Source organism: Colossoma macropomum, unplaced genomic scaffold (assembly GCF_904425465.1).
Source record: "Colossoma macropomum unplaced genomic scaffold, Colossoma_macropomum, whole genome shotgun sequence".
Classification (NCBI taxonomy): domain Eukaryota; kingdom Metazoa; phylum Chordata; class Actinopteri; order Characiformes; family Serrasalmidae; genus Colossoma; species Colossoma macropomum.
Window position 1 is genome coordinate 14943896 of NW_023494795.1, and position 12695 is coordinate 14956590.

General features: G+C 36.7%; 1 protein-coding gene across 1 annotated transcript; it reads left to right on the top strand.

Annotated features, from left to right (window-relative positions):
• The first annotated feature begins 922 nt into the window (after window positions 1–922).
• LOC118815457 (FYN-binding protein 1) lies at window positions 923–9140 on the top strand. The gene is made up of 12 exons (XM_036581583.1): window positions 923–968; window positions 1280–1439; window positions 1873–2005; window positions 2262–2296; window positions 3134–3200; window positions 3348–3382; window positions 3981–4032; window positions 5055–5141; window positions 5278–5297; window positions 5421–5436; window positions 5641–5730; window positions 7446–9140. The coding sequence occupies exons 1-11, from the start codon at window positions 951–953 to the stop codon at window positions 5714–5716; spliced, it is 699 nt and encodes a 232-aa protein (XP_036437476.1). The 5' UTR covers window positions 923–950; the 3' UTR covers window positions 5717–5730; window positions 7446–9140.
• Window positions 9141–12695: the final 3555 nt, after the last annotated feature.

Here is a 12695-nt window from a genome sequence, read left to right on the forward strand (position 1 = left end):
GCGGATTGTTTGGGGTGTTTCTGTTTTGCTTGCCATGATGTTGGACTTATCTCTTTCTCTTTATTTGTAGATCCCTATGATGATTCACCTGCTGCGGTGAGTGCTTTTTTCATCCTTGTCTTTATCCATATATAGAGTCTTTATAAAGTATGTATTATCTGGTGTAAAGGTTTATTTATTGTTTCATGTGATATTTTCTGTTATATTAATCTAAGTTACTGCTATAATATTTGAGTAGAAGCTCAAGGAAAGGTTATAAATTTTATTTACTTTAGTCTATGATTGTCTTTAGTTGTATAAACATACTTATAAAGTCATATTCTAGACTTTTCCTGGCCTCACAAGTAACATGTTTACTGGTGTAATGGATTTTTTTCACGTCATCAAATGTCTTTGTCTTCAGAATGAGGAGATTTCCAGAAAAACCTTGTTTTCCAAGTATGTATCAGTCTTCTTGTCATTTCTATTGCTGTGTTGGGGCTGTAAGCTTAAGTCATAGTGATGTTATATCCAATTTCTGCATTTACAGAAAGACTGCAAGCCTGGATGACAAGGAACTGAAGAAAAAGGAGAAACAGAAGGAGAAGGAGAAAGAAAAAGAAAAGCAGGAGCAGAAGGAGAAGGAAAAAGAAAAGAGAGAGCACAAAGAGAAGGAAAAGGACCACAAAGAGAAGGAAAAAGAGAAGAAGGAGCACAAAGAGAAGGAAAAGAAGGAGCACAAAGACAAGGAAAAAGAAAAGGAGTACAAAGAGAAGGAAAAAGAAAAGAAGGAGCTCAAAGACAAGGAAAAAGAAAAGGAGCACAAGGAGAAGGAAAAAGAAAAGAAGGAGCTCAAAGACAAGGAAAAAGAAAAGAAGGAGCAGAAAGAGAAGGAGAGAGAAAAGAAGGAGCAGAAAGAGAAGGAAAGAGAGAAGAGGGAACAGAAGGAGAAGGAGAAGAAGGAAAATGAAATGAAGAAAAAATTCAAGGTAAGAGAATGCAGTGGTGGAACTATGGACACTGCACTTTTCTTGACTTCATGTTTTTTTTTCCTCCCATTATTTTTTTTCAGACCACAAGAACACATCATATCTTTAACACAGAAATGATTGTGTTATAAGCAATATCAAATGTATACTACATTACTATATACTAGAATATGTTCTTCTTGACTGGACCTGCACATTTGTAAACCATAACACTAAATGTGTTGTATTTCTATTTAACACATCCGTCTTGAGAATGTTTCTCTGTTTGCCCCCACTTTCTGTCTCTTGTTCTCCCCCTCCTCTATCTTTAGATCACAGGAGAGGAAGAGGCGCTGTATCAAGCTAAGGTGAGGGAGACCTTTAAAGGCCGCAAGGATGACCTGGCCGTAAAAGCTGGAGAGACTGTCAGCGTTATCCGCACCACGGACTGCCCTAAAGGAAAATGGCTGGCCAGGGATAGCAACAACAAATGTGAGTCAGCCCAAAACATCAAATGTAGAGCTAATTCAAAACATCATGAAATGATAACAGAAAATGGCACATCATCTACTCTATACACAGTTGGGTCCAGCTGTCTCCAATATCATGTCCACTAATATGTACAAATATAAGGTAAATCAGGCAGTTTACATTTATGAATTACATTTATGCATTCAGCATTTCAGAAATCAGCACTGAATAAGATGTTTAAATAATTACTGAAAGGACTACATGTCCCAAAGTTTGTAAGCACCCGCTCATCCAGTGTTTGTTTCAATGTCAAGAGTATTAATGGGGCATTTGTCTCCCCTTTGCTGCAACCGACACTAATCTTCTGTGAAGGCTTTACACAGAGTTGCAGAGTTGATCCACAGTTGTGAAACGGAAGTTAGCGTCATCTATCTGTGTTTGTAACTGCTTTCAGACGGGTATATCTTAGTGAAGAGTGTGGACCTGGATATTCAGGAGATGATGGAGCTGGGAAAGAGATCTAAAACATCCAGCACGCCTAACAGCAATGGGTTCATAGACCCTGAGGTCACCAGCACAGGCAGCAGGTTACCATACCATGATCAGATCATATTTCCATTTTAATTTATTAATATAGCAGACACTCTTATCCAGAGTGACTTAAATCCATTATAGCAAGTAGTGTGTAAAATGTGTTACATTAATGTCTATTAATCTTTATCTAACCTGTTCCTCGACATTATCTAGTCTATTTCTTCATTTAATAGTAGTAATAATAATATTATTATAATGCTGCACATAAGTTAAAACCACCCTGTTATTGTCTATTTGTTGTGCGTGCAGATCCTCACACCCTTACGCTATGCACCAAGAGAGCTGTAAGTTCATTTTACTGAATTCTCTTATGCGACAACACATGGAAGTGTAATATTGTGTGTCCTTAAAGGGGAATTCCACCGATTTTTCAAAAATTTGTTCAAATTTTGTTTAGTTCATTCAGAGTGGTTGTGAAAATGCTCCATTCTAGAGAAATCTGCTTTGTGTACTAAGAATCAGACATCTAGAGAATTTAATGACTCTAAAGCTATCATAAAAAAGTATGCTGTATAAACAAATATGCTGCCTGATGCCTCAAACATTGTGTTATGATAGTTCTGAGATGAGGTTTTGGCCTGACACCTATTTTAAAAATGTATTTATGGTGGTGGAGTATGTGCAGGGCATTGTAAGGCAAAGTCGTCCCCAAAAACATATATATTTTTTTGTTTCATGAACTTTACATTTAATGGTTTTTTTTTTAATAGTTCACAGAAAGTCTATATTTGGGCACATCATGACCCCTGGTTATACCACCAGTGTAGAGAAATCAGAGTTGGAGGGTTTTTCTGCAGTGAACCATTTCATTTACATTTCATTAACCATTTACATTAAAATTAAATTAAATAAAATTAAAATACTCTGAATGGCTGTTACATCTCAACTATTGAATTATGGAATCTCTCATTTAAAGACATGCTCACAACTAAGAGAGAAAATACAGTCCAGCCTTTTTCTAGGGGCAATCCAAAGTAATCCACTTGCTTTTAAATCATTTGAATTGATAATTTAGGTGCTCTTGATTCTTAAATAAATTCTTGCTGCTTTCTTGTATGGATATGTAAGATTTGGGATTGGAGTGTAAATGAAAATGACCATAGTTTATGTGTTAGTCACAGATGACAGTGAGGAATGGTGTGATGATGATGATGATACAGTATTTACTCCAACTGACGACATAGATCTGTAAGTATTGAGACAAAATGTGTTTGTGTGTGTTTCTTTGTTGTTTGGCCCTAAAAATATCTCGTCTGCTTAAGTAACATAGAAGTACTTTATCTTGTGTTTCAATGCTCCTGCACTGATAAAATATCATCACTGTCAATCTTTCAGACAACTGAATCACAGAGTGTCTTCTCTGGATGTGGGTGAGTCAGTTAGGAAGCAAATTCTTGTCAATTCTGTTGTAGCTATCTTCATGAGTCATGCTGACATGAGGGAAGTAATCAGAAAGATCATAGCATGATATGATGCATACTGAAAAGACATATTGTGCAACTTTAAAGGGATTTTAAAAGAACTTTAAAGGATTATTGTTCTAATTGCATCATTTGTATAAAGACGTCTAGAAGCTGTGGTTACTTGTTCCCCTGAAACAGTTAATTCATACATTCATTGACACACAACGGCAGATTCAGATCCGTGCAAGACACAATAAAGAATAAGATTAAATGCTCTGTAAATTAGACCTGCAGACTTGTAATGTGCTTGCTCATCAACTGTAAGCTCTGTGTATAACTAAATAAGACCGGTAGAGGTCTTGGTTACAAAAACCTTGAGTGCTAGGTAGGTAGAACCAGAACCATCCGTTGATAGTTCCTTCTAGAACATTTATGCAAGTGTTCTATTCAATTTCCTGCACACTGACCCCAAAACATGGGCTGTCTTTTAACGCAACAGATCTTGACTTCTTCTGTTGTTTTCTGTTTTTAACTGCTCTTTTTGAAACCATTTTCTATGCTTCAGTGAGACAAGAGCCAGTTCTGCAAGGACAGATTGACGCAAATGATAATGTTCAGTAAGTGGCACGCTGACTGATTTACTACACTCACTAAAGCCTTCACACTGTCTGTCATCTGCTCATTTGCTCTGAATTATCTCATGTATGTCTGATTGTACTGTGTGCATGAACATCTGCTTATATGTTTAACTACAGTTCTGTGCAAAAATCCAGAAAAAGTCCACTCTTTTATTTATATAATTTCCTGTCAAAATGGCACAGATATTTTTTTTACGTCAGGGAAAAAATGGATATCGCAAACACATCGCAAACACAAAAGACTTCATTGTTGATGTTACTGAAGCATGTTTTTGTGTACGATCCTCCCGTCGAGTGAAATTGGTTTTGAGAAAGGCTGTGCACAGCATTGTACAAAGTCTTAAAAAATGATATACAATGCCATTTATCTGGGCAGTAGCTGTTTATTTGTTAGAAACAATAGCCTTAAAATAAATTCAAATAAACAAGTAAACAATACTAAATAATAAATTCAAATAAACAAGTAAACAATACATTGTGTCATTGTGTTAGAGCTCTTCCAGTACCTGCTTCAGCTGATGAATTCTTCATTAAATTAAATAAGGAGTGCTGCTAATAAAATTTCACAAATCCATGCAGCGTTTGGAGTTCATCGAGTCAGGAACCAAACCTTTGTTCTTCTAACTATAATCTAAACCAAGACATTAATCAGTTATGTTTAAAACAAAATATTCTCATGAAGTTTTTCTGTTTTTATTTATGTTATGGCCAAATCACATTTGCTGCCAAGATAAATAGTTCTAAACTGTTTTTTTGCCTGCCTAAGATGTTTTCACAGGACTATAAATGACAATTATTATTATTAGTAGTAGTAGTATAAATAGTACCAATTTTGCATGTTCTCTTTATTAACAGTTTATTTTGGGGCATTTGGGGTTAAATTTCACTTCTGCTGTCTACCAAATTCAAAACAAACTCAAACACTGCAGCATGCCCATGTCTGGACTTGTCGTGTATCTGTGTATGTTATCTTAATTATCTTGCATTTGTGCGCATTGCAGAACAAGACAGGAAGCACTTCAGAAACTGGCTAGCTTCTTTGCTCAGCCTAAAACGCCTGATCATGCTACACTGAAAAGGAACACAATGTAAGACTTGGTTCTCCTGCCTTGCTAGAGAATCACAATTGCTGTGAAAGTAGTCAAACAGTCACTTTAATGTAAAATGCATGGCAAAATCTGAAAGTATGTTTTCTTCTCTTTTCTCTTATGTTTGTGCATGAAGAATTGAAGAAGCAGAGCCAGGTGAGACTTTCACAAGTCATGAAGCTGAAATAATTAAAATAATTTAAAAAAATAAAAGTTCTCTGTTTTAGGATTTTAACTAACATTACTTTTCTTGTTTTACCCTTTCTCTTATCTATACAGAGGAAGCAGTAAGCGAGTAAGTTTTCTCGGAATGTTGACATTCACATGCGCATTTGTACACGTACAAACTCTCCATCCATGTGTTGTGTAATTCTTCTGCTGTGGTATGCAGTCAGACTGGTTCAGCATGTAGAATGTGTAAATGCTCCTGCTGGTTGTGTCATGCACTGGCTCTGCATCTACATGGCTCTCTTCTCTATTTTCCTTTAATCTTATAAAGAGATAAACAGGATGTAGATCTGCAGATACTTCCTCCCCCGGACCTGTACGCAGACATCGTCGTTGGGGAATCTTAGGTCATCTACTGCAAGTATGTAGATAAGATTGTATAATTTAACCAAACTTATCTAACCAGACCAAAGCTTTGACAGTGCGGCCTGTAGCTACAGCAGTGGAGATGTAATAATGTCTTCACTCTGTAGAGTTCTGGTTACATGGCAACCCGAGTTGGAACTACTGCTATAGAGCAAATATTCATGAAGTTTATTAGTATCATTCTTTTTATTGCCGATGTTGTCACAAATAAAAATCAATCTGCCAGGAGGAGGGCCCATCCTCTTCTGGTTAACACTGATTAACACAGAAATATACAAAACAAATGAGTTATGATAATTATGATCAAAGAACATTAAACAGAAGTGTTCAGATCAGACAGAGGGTGAGATAAACCAAAAACTCTGTTAAAAGTTTATCCACCCATCTAGTGTAGTCTAGTCTAGTCTAGTCTGTTCTAGCCATCAGAAACAGATTTTCAGAAGTAGATGTGCTCATGTTACTTTATCATGACCAGATCATGATATTTAATAATTCTGTTAAATATACAGTGTGTTGTCAAGTTGAAGTGACAAAATCCATTTTTGCCTTAAGGTGACACAGATCTGATGTTTTTAGAACTGTTTGGACATACATCATATTTAGATTATTTGAAGTGTTTTTGAAATTATTTTTTTTACATTTTTGAACTGATATTAAATATTATTTTCATTTAAATTATGTGTTTTTTTATTTTTAAGTTGAACTGACAGTGTTTTTTGTTTTTTTTTGGGGTTGTCTACATGTCCAATTTGTGGCCATCCCACATAATAAGAAGAATAATTAGATAGGAATTTTTAGTGGGTTTTTGTTTGTTTTGCCTCTGTACATGCACATAGCACTATCATCTTTCTTTGTTCACAGCATGGCAGCAGAAGCTATCGGCTGTCCAAAGTCCACATTTGAAGTTTGTGTTTTTGCTTAAGTGTACACTAATGTGACATATTTACAAATTGATCAAAAGTGAGCAAGTACTCATTAAAACCACAAGCATGGGGATACATACATATATATATATATATGAATGTTTGTGGGACAAGCAGTTTCCGAAGTTACGTGCTTCCTTGAAAATTTCCAAAAGAGGGTATTAGACTGTCAACAGTACGATCATCCGTGGGATTTAGTGCATACTTAGCCCAGTACCACTTCAAAACTTGTTTTGGGAAACCTATAGTGTATGTATAGTGGGTGTGTATTGTGTACATTTAGTGTCCATTTGGTGTGGTGTTGTGCATTGGGCTTTTGCATTTTTGAGAAATAGGACACACATGGACACTTTCTGAAAAGTGCACAAAACTACAACTGTTCTTTTAGAAACATTACAGTGTCTGACCTTTTACACCCTCTTCCCTAATCATGAATGGCTGAGAGCTGTTTAGAACTAAGAATCTTTGCAATGAAGGCAAAACACTGCTAGTTCTTTATTTGTGGTAGACACTAAAAACTTAAGAATGTGAAACATGAAGGCAGAAAGATCAGATCTGAGCGAAAAATCATAATTAAGGAATAAGGCTTGTAAGGTGAATTCAGCCTTAAATGTGACAACATAGCAGGTGAGGAATTCAGTATAGTGTAATACCGGTGTACAATATCCAGAACAGATTAAGGGTTCATGTAGTGATTGGCAGTCATAAACCTAAATACGGTCTAAATACTATTATGCAAAAATATTCTGCTTGATATTTACAATATTTTGTCCTCTTTCTTCAACAGTTGATCCACAGTGGATGTTTTGCGAGGGTGCACCAAGAGTTTGCACCCATCAGGACCAGCCATTAATGACTTCGTCAACAAATTACTCATGTATGGTTTGCAGTGTCTGAAGGAGCATTGTGAAAAAACTCCACTGGAACTCTTGCCCCCAACTGCTCTGAAAGAATGTTGCGAGGTGTGTAGAAACATGATATGTGGATATGCGCCTGGTGTACGCGTGGTTAAAGGCAGGACTTCCTTTAATTGCTGTTTTATGTAAGAAGAGCTTTGTGTGCTGAAGTATAAATTGCTGGTGGCATGACGTTATCACTTCCTTTCCTTCACTTGGGCGTTTTCACTTGTGTCACGCTGTCCTGAGTGGATTTAATTTGGATATGGTTATTTCAGCTGAAGTATATTATCCGTTCTTGTTTCTAAGACTTATTATCCTGAACCATTTTCAGTTTATTTTCTTGGTTTATTTTGTTAGCTACTTTGCGAGCGCAAGACTCGATTGAAGTATTCCCAGCACACAGTTCTTACAGAGGATACTCACTGCTGGGGGAAAGCTGAGTTGATTGAGCTTTGATAGTATTACAATCATTTTCAAATCTCCATTTATGTATTACGTTATTAAATCCATGTGGTGTTATGTTAAATGTCTGAAGTGCTTTAATGGTCCCGTTTGAATGAATTTTGGATGTCTGTTATGAAGAATGTAGGTGGATTCCCAAAAGTACTATTTTTCTGTGGAACATCCCTCCAGTGCACAGTTGGTGGACGAATAGATTTGGTAACTAGCTGATGGGTTCAATCTAAAAAGCGCATTTCAGAGGGACCCCAGGACTGGAAAGTGTTTTTTTCTAAATGTTACCAAGAGTTGAGACTAGGGCTGAACAGCTTGGGTTTATATTTTGATGTCATATCAATATATGAAGGAAAAATTTTATTTTTATTAGCATGTGTTATGATATGCAAATTGATATTATTCTTTCTGATATGGAGGTTGCAAGACAATACACGCTGTGAATCACATATGGAAATTGAATAGTTTCCACTGTTCTATTAAAAACACTCCATGATATTTGTGAAATAGCCATGCAAGTAAGAAAAGAACTCCCTTGTGCTGCACTCAAAACCTTTTAAACCAAATTTATTTGTCTTCTAAGAAAATGTATTAATTAATACTGTCACCACATGCTGCAGTCATGTTTTGGCAGTTGGACTTTGAACAAGAATAGAGTCATATGCAAAGGTTTGGACACTCCTGGTTCAATTACATGTTTTGTTGACGTTCTAAGTAAAAGTAAGCCAACACGTCCAATCTCACTGTTGTTGGGACAAAACCTCATCTCCAAAATGAGAACTTTACAGGAAAAGGAAAAAAAACTACTTTTAATGTAAGTCCATAGAACCAGATTTTTTTCCAAGTCATTTTTGGCCATTTCTTTTGGTCTATTTATCATGAAATTTGCAGAAAAGCGTGTGATATTCCCTGTACAGATGTATTTCCACAAAAAAAAAATACAAAACAAGTCATTTGACCAGGGGTTCTTGAACTTACATACCACTATCTAAGCAACATGACTGTCATTTCTTTTTATTTTTTTCTATAATATATATTGTATTATGGTGCAAAAACCACACTACCTATCACATAGTGAAATTTGTTGATCATTAGAACCCTAAATTCATAAATTCTTTGATATATTACAGTCCTACCGGTGCCTTTTTACCATAATATTGCAAGAGTACCAGCAAAATGGCTCTGAAACCACAGGCTACTACAGCTATGTGAATAATGCAGCAGCCAGATTTGTTTATTTGTTTTTTTCAGTACTTATAAAACATTTTTAAGAATAAAAAATAGAAAAAAAAAGATTGATGCATTGATATGAATTTACCTTTTCCTCCTCTAGTTGTGATGACTCGTAATAGCATAGCATGACCATATTTATGTACTGATAATAACACAACACAGTATGCATATACTTTCTCTATTTACTTCTCTTTTTGTACAATAAATAATAAAGTGCAAATCAGAACAGGAACACCATGCAGTGCATAATTTGTGAAAAAAAAAAACAAACCACGCGCACAGACCAAGAGATACACTCACATGTATAGACAGATAGACAGAGTTACTGAGAACACTGTCTCACAGCAGAAACATTACATACACTTACACAACACCATAATAGGCAGCAAAAACTCTTTAGACAGACAGCAAACTGAACTAAAGTGACAACTGCAGACACTTTGGTTGCATTGACTGACACTGCATTTCAGATTGGAATTTGGTTGCCACGCTGAGAGTATTATTGTCATTGAGTTTTGATTGCATGTTGTGTAGGAAACAGCAAACATTACTAAAATGCCCATAATAGAGGGAAAAAAACTGTTGGTAGTGAAACAACTGTCTTGGAAAATAACCTATACTTACTTTTTGCTCTCTTAAACAAAGCTGCTAGTATCATAACTTTGCAAGATTTCCCAGTGAGCTGGTCAACTTGAGCCAAAAGTGAGGACTGGCCAACAGAATGTCACTGGCTTCTCCTATTAGTTTGACTTTTGGCTCAAATTATCTGGTTAACTGAGAAGCCCCCACCCCCTTCTGTCTTATGACTTCTGCTATTGATCAGGCTCGAGCTGGGGTTTAAATTGTCTAGCTGAGCTTTTGAAAATATCCTCTGGTGGAATTTCACAGGATTATGCAGGATTTCTCAGTAAGCTGGATAACTTAAGCCAAAAGAATGCAGAACATTAGCCCATTAGCTTGTCTTTGGGTTTAAGTTGTTTGGTTAACCCAGAAATACTCCCATTCATTTCTCTTATAACTGTTCATTTTATCTATGATATATAGTGTAATGTTATCTATTCAGCAGTAGGGGGCAGCATATATCCCTATTATTTTTGCCAGAACAGTTTTCTAAGAAGGTGCACAGATCTCTATGGTAACGCCACCCCCCACTTACTTATTAGAGAGTATATGTGAAGAATGTGCTCTACCAGGTTCTCGGCCCATGGCCCAGCAAGGCTCAACGGAATCCAGAGACATTTCTAGTGGCACGCCAATAAAAGGCAACAGCCCTGAGCACACTGTGACCCCTCCGTTTAAACAAAGTTTGAAAAGAAAACCATGTCTGCACCTCGTTCCTAAACAAAGTCATTTTCTCATCTTTCTGCAGACATCAAAACTCCTGTCATCGCTGCTCGGCTCGACTTTTCCTCGCTTGCTTCGAGTTTCAGCACTTCATTGTTTGTGACTTGCTTATTACATTCAGTTATGAATGGTGCTTTGATTTACTGCAGCTGCATTGTGTAACAGCAAGAGCACACGTAACACAGTAACAAAAAAAAAAACGCCATGCATTCACCAGAAGCCATTCCCTTCTCGGTTACAGTACAAAGACAAGAGGACCAGGAAAGTTCAGGAAGACCACCTCATCCACAAAGACACCTCCATTAAGAATACTACAGTTACAAGTTGTTAATAAGTTGTTTGTTTGTCCAAGAGAGTAATGGAGTGACTACCCTAGTAACAGGCCTGCGTTTAGGCAGAGACGTTACATTTGGATACTCCGTTTGTTATTTTCCATTAAGGAACAGATCAGATGACTGATAGAATTTCTGCATGTTCACTGGTTTATAACCAAATTTTCCTTCAGGACAAAGTTACTGCGCATGAGGAAAAAGTCATGGTATTCAGCTGTTTAAGAAATGCGACTCTAAGTTCATACCGTGTTCTTTTTCCCTCCTGGCTACATTGTGGTCTAATCACATGAGGCGTTGGCACAAGGAAACTACAACACATCACCTTCCTGAACTCCTGTTGTACCTCTTCAAGATATCATTCGTTTAACAGTAGCCAGAGCCCTGGTTAGCAAATCACCAAGGGGCCTGTAACATTCCAGAAGTGAGGTTAAATAAATATACATCTAATAAATAGGTCTACTTAATGTACGCACACACACATACACGTTCACACACGCACAAAACATCTTGAAGTATAATCCATCAGAGACAAAAGGGTACGTGTTCCGTTTAAGGCATTAGAGGAAGGTGTGCATGGTTTTAACTATTCAATGCTTGTGGCTTTAGTTTCGTTGCCAGGTGTCACCAAATACACCCCAATTACATGTTCAATGTAATATATTTATAGGGGGAACATAAAAACCATCAAAACAATATAGTTGCTTAAATAAACTGCCAAAGTATAACTATTCTGATATGGTTTACATATAAGCAGATTTCATCTCTGACTTTCTCTCTCTCTCTCTCTCTCTCTCTCTTGCTGGTTTGCTCACTTTCTCTCTCTTTCTTTTCTCTCTGGATACAGTACTGTGCAAAGGTTTAAGACCACCCTACATTTATTTCATGTGTATTTAAAACAGCCATCCAGTAAAAGTTTTTAGCTGGAAAACATTTTACACAAAATTAGACAAAGGCCTCAACAACTAAATATGATATTAAAAAAATGTGAGTATTTAGTGTGACCACTCCTAGCCCTCATTACAGCTCCCATTCATTTTGGGAGACTCGCTTTCAGTTTTTCTAAGAAACTAGAAATATTGTTCCACACAAAAGTTCAATCTCAGACCACGATCCACATTAATTCAGTGATGTTAAGGTCTAGACTCTGGGGTGGTCAGTCCATTGTTCTGAGAACACCAGCATCTTCCTTGTTTGATTAGCAAATTTTCTTCTTTGTCTATTTACTTTTCTCAGTAATGGCTTCTTGACAGTTACACATCCTTTCATACCCACAATATTGAGTGTGTTCATGCTGCTGACTTGTCTTCTCACAGTGAAAGGATGGACAGAAACACCTGTGGATTTTTTTTCAGATCTGACCCAAGCATAGAGCTTGATTTTGTCCTGTTTCTTGAAAATGAAAGCTTTAATTACTGTCTGATGGTGAAAGTTTTGAGTTTTGGTGGTCTACCCGGCGTTGCATGGTTGTTAGGGTGTCCCATTTTCCCTGCATCTTTTATCTCTTAACTTTAATTTTTTAAACTCCACTTCTTATGCAAGTGAATTATCTGAGATTAGATATACGATATATCTCCTGAAAAGTGAAAAACTTGTACTTTATGTATTTATTTCAGTTAAATAAATTAAGGGTGGTCTCTGACTTTTGCACAGTACTGCACCTCTCTCTATCGCTCTCTCTCTCTCTCTCTCTCTTTCTTTCTCTTTCTCTCTCTCTCTCTCTCTCTCTCTCTCTCTCTCTCTCTCTCTCTCTCTCTCTCTTTTTCCGCCTCCCTCCCT

Coding starts and splice junctions, on each gene's coding strand:
- LOC118815457 (XM_036581583.1), top strand. Junction 1,440..1,872: donor CAGGGATAGCAACAACAAAT/GTGAGTCAGCCC, acceptor AACTGCTTTCAG/ACGGGTATATCTTAGTGAAG. Junction 2,006..2,261: donor GTCACCAGCACAGGCAGCAG/GTTACCATACCA, acceptor TTGTGCGTGCAG/ATCCTCACACCCTTACGCTA.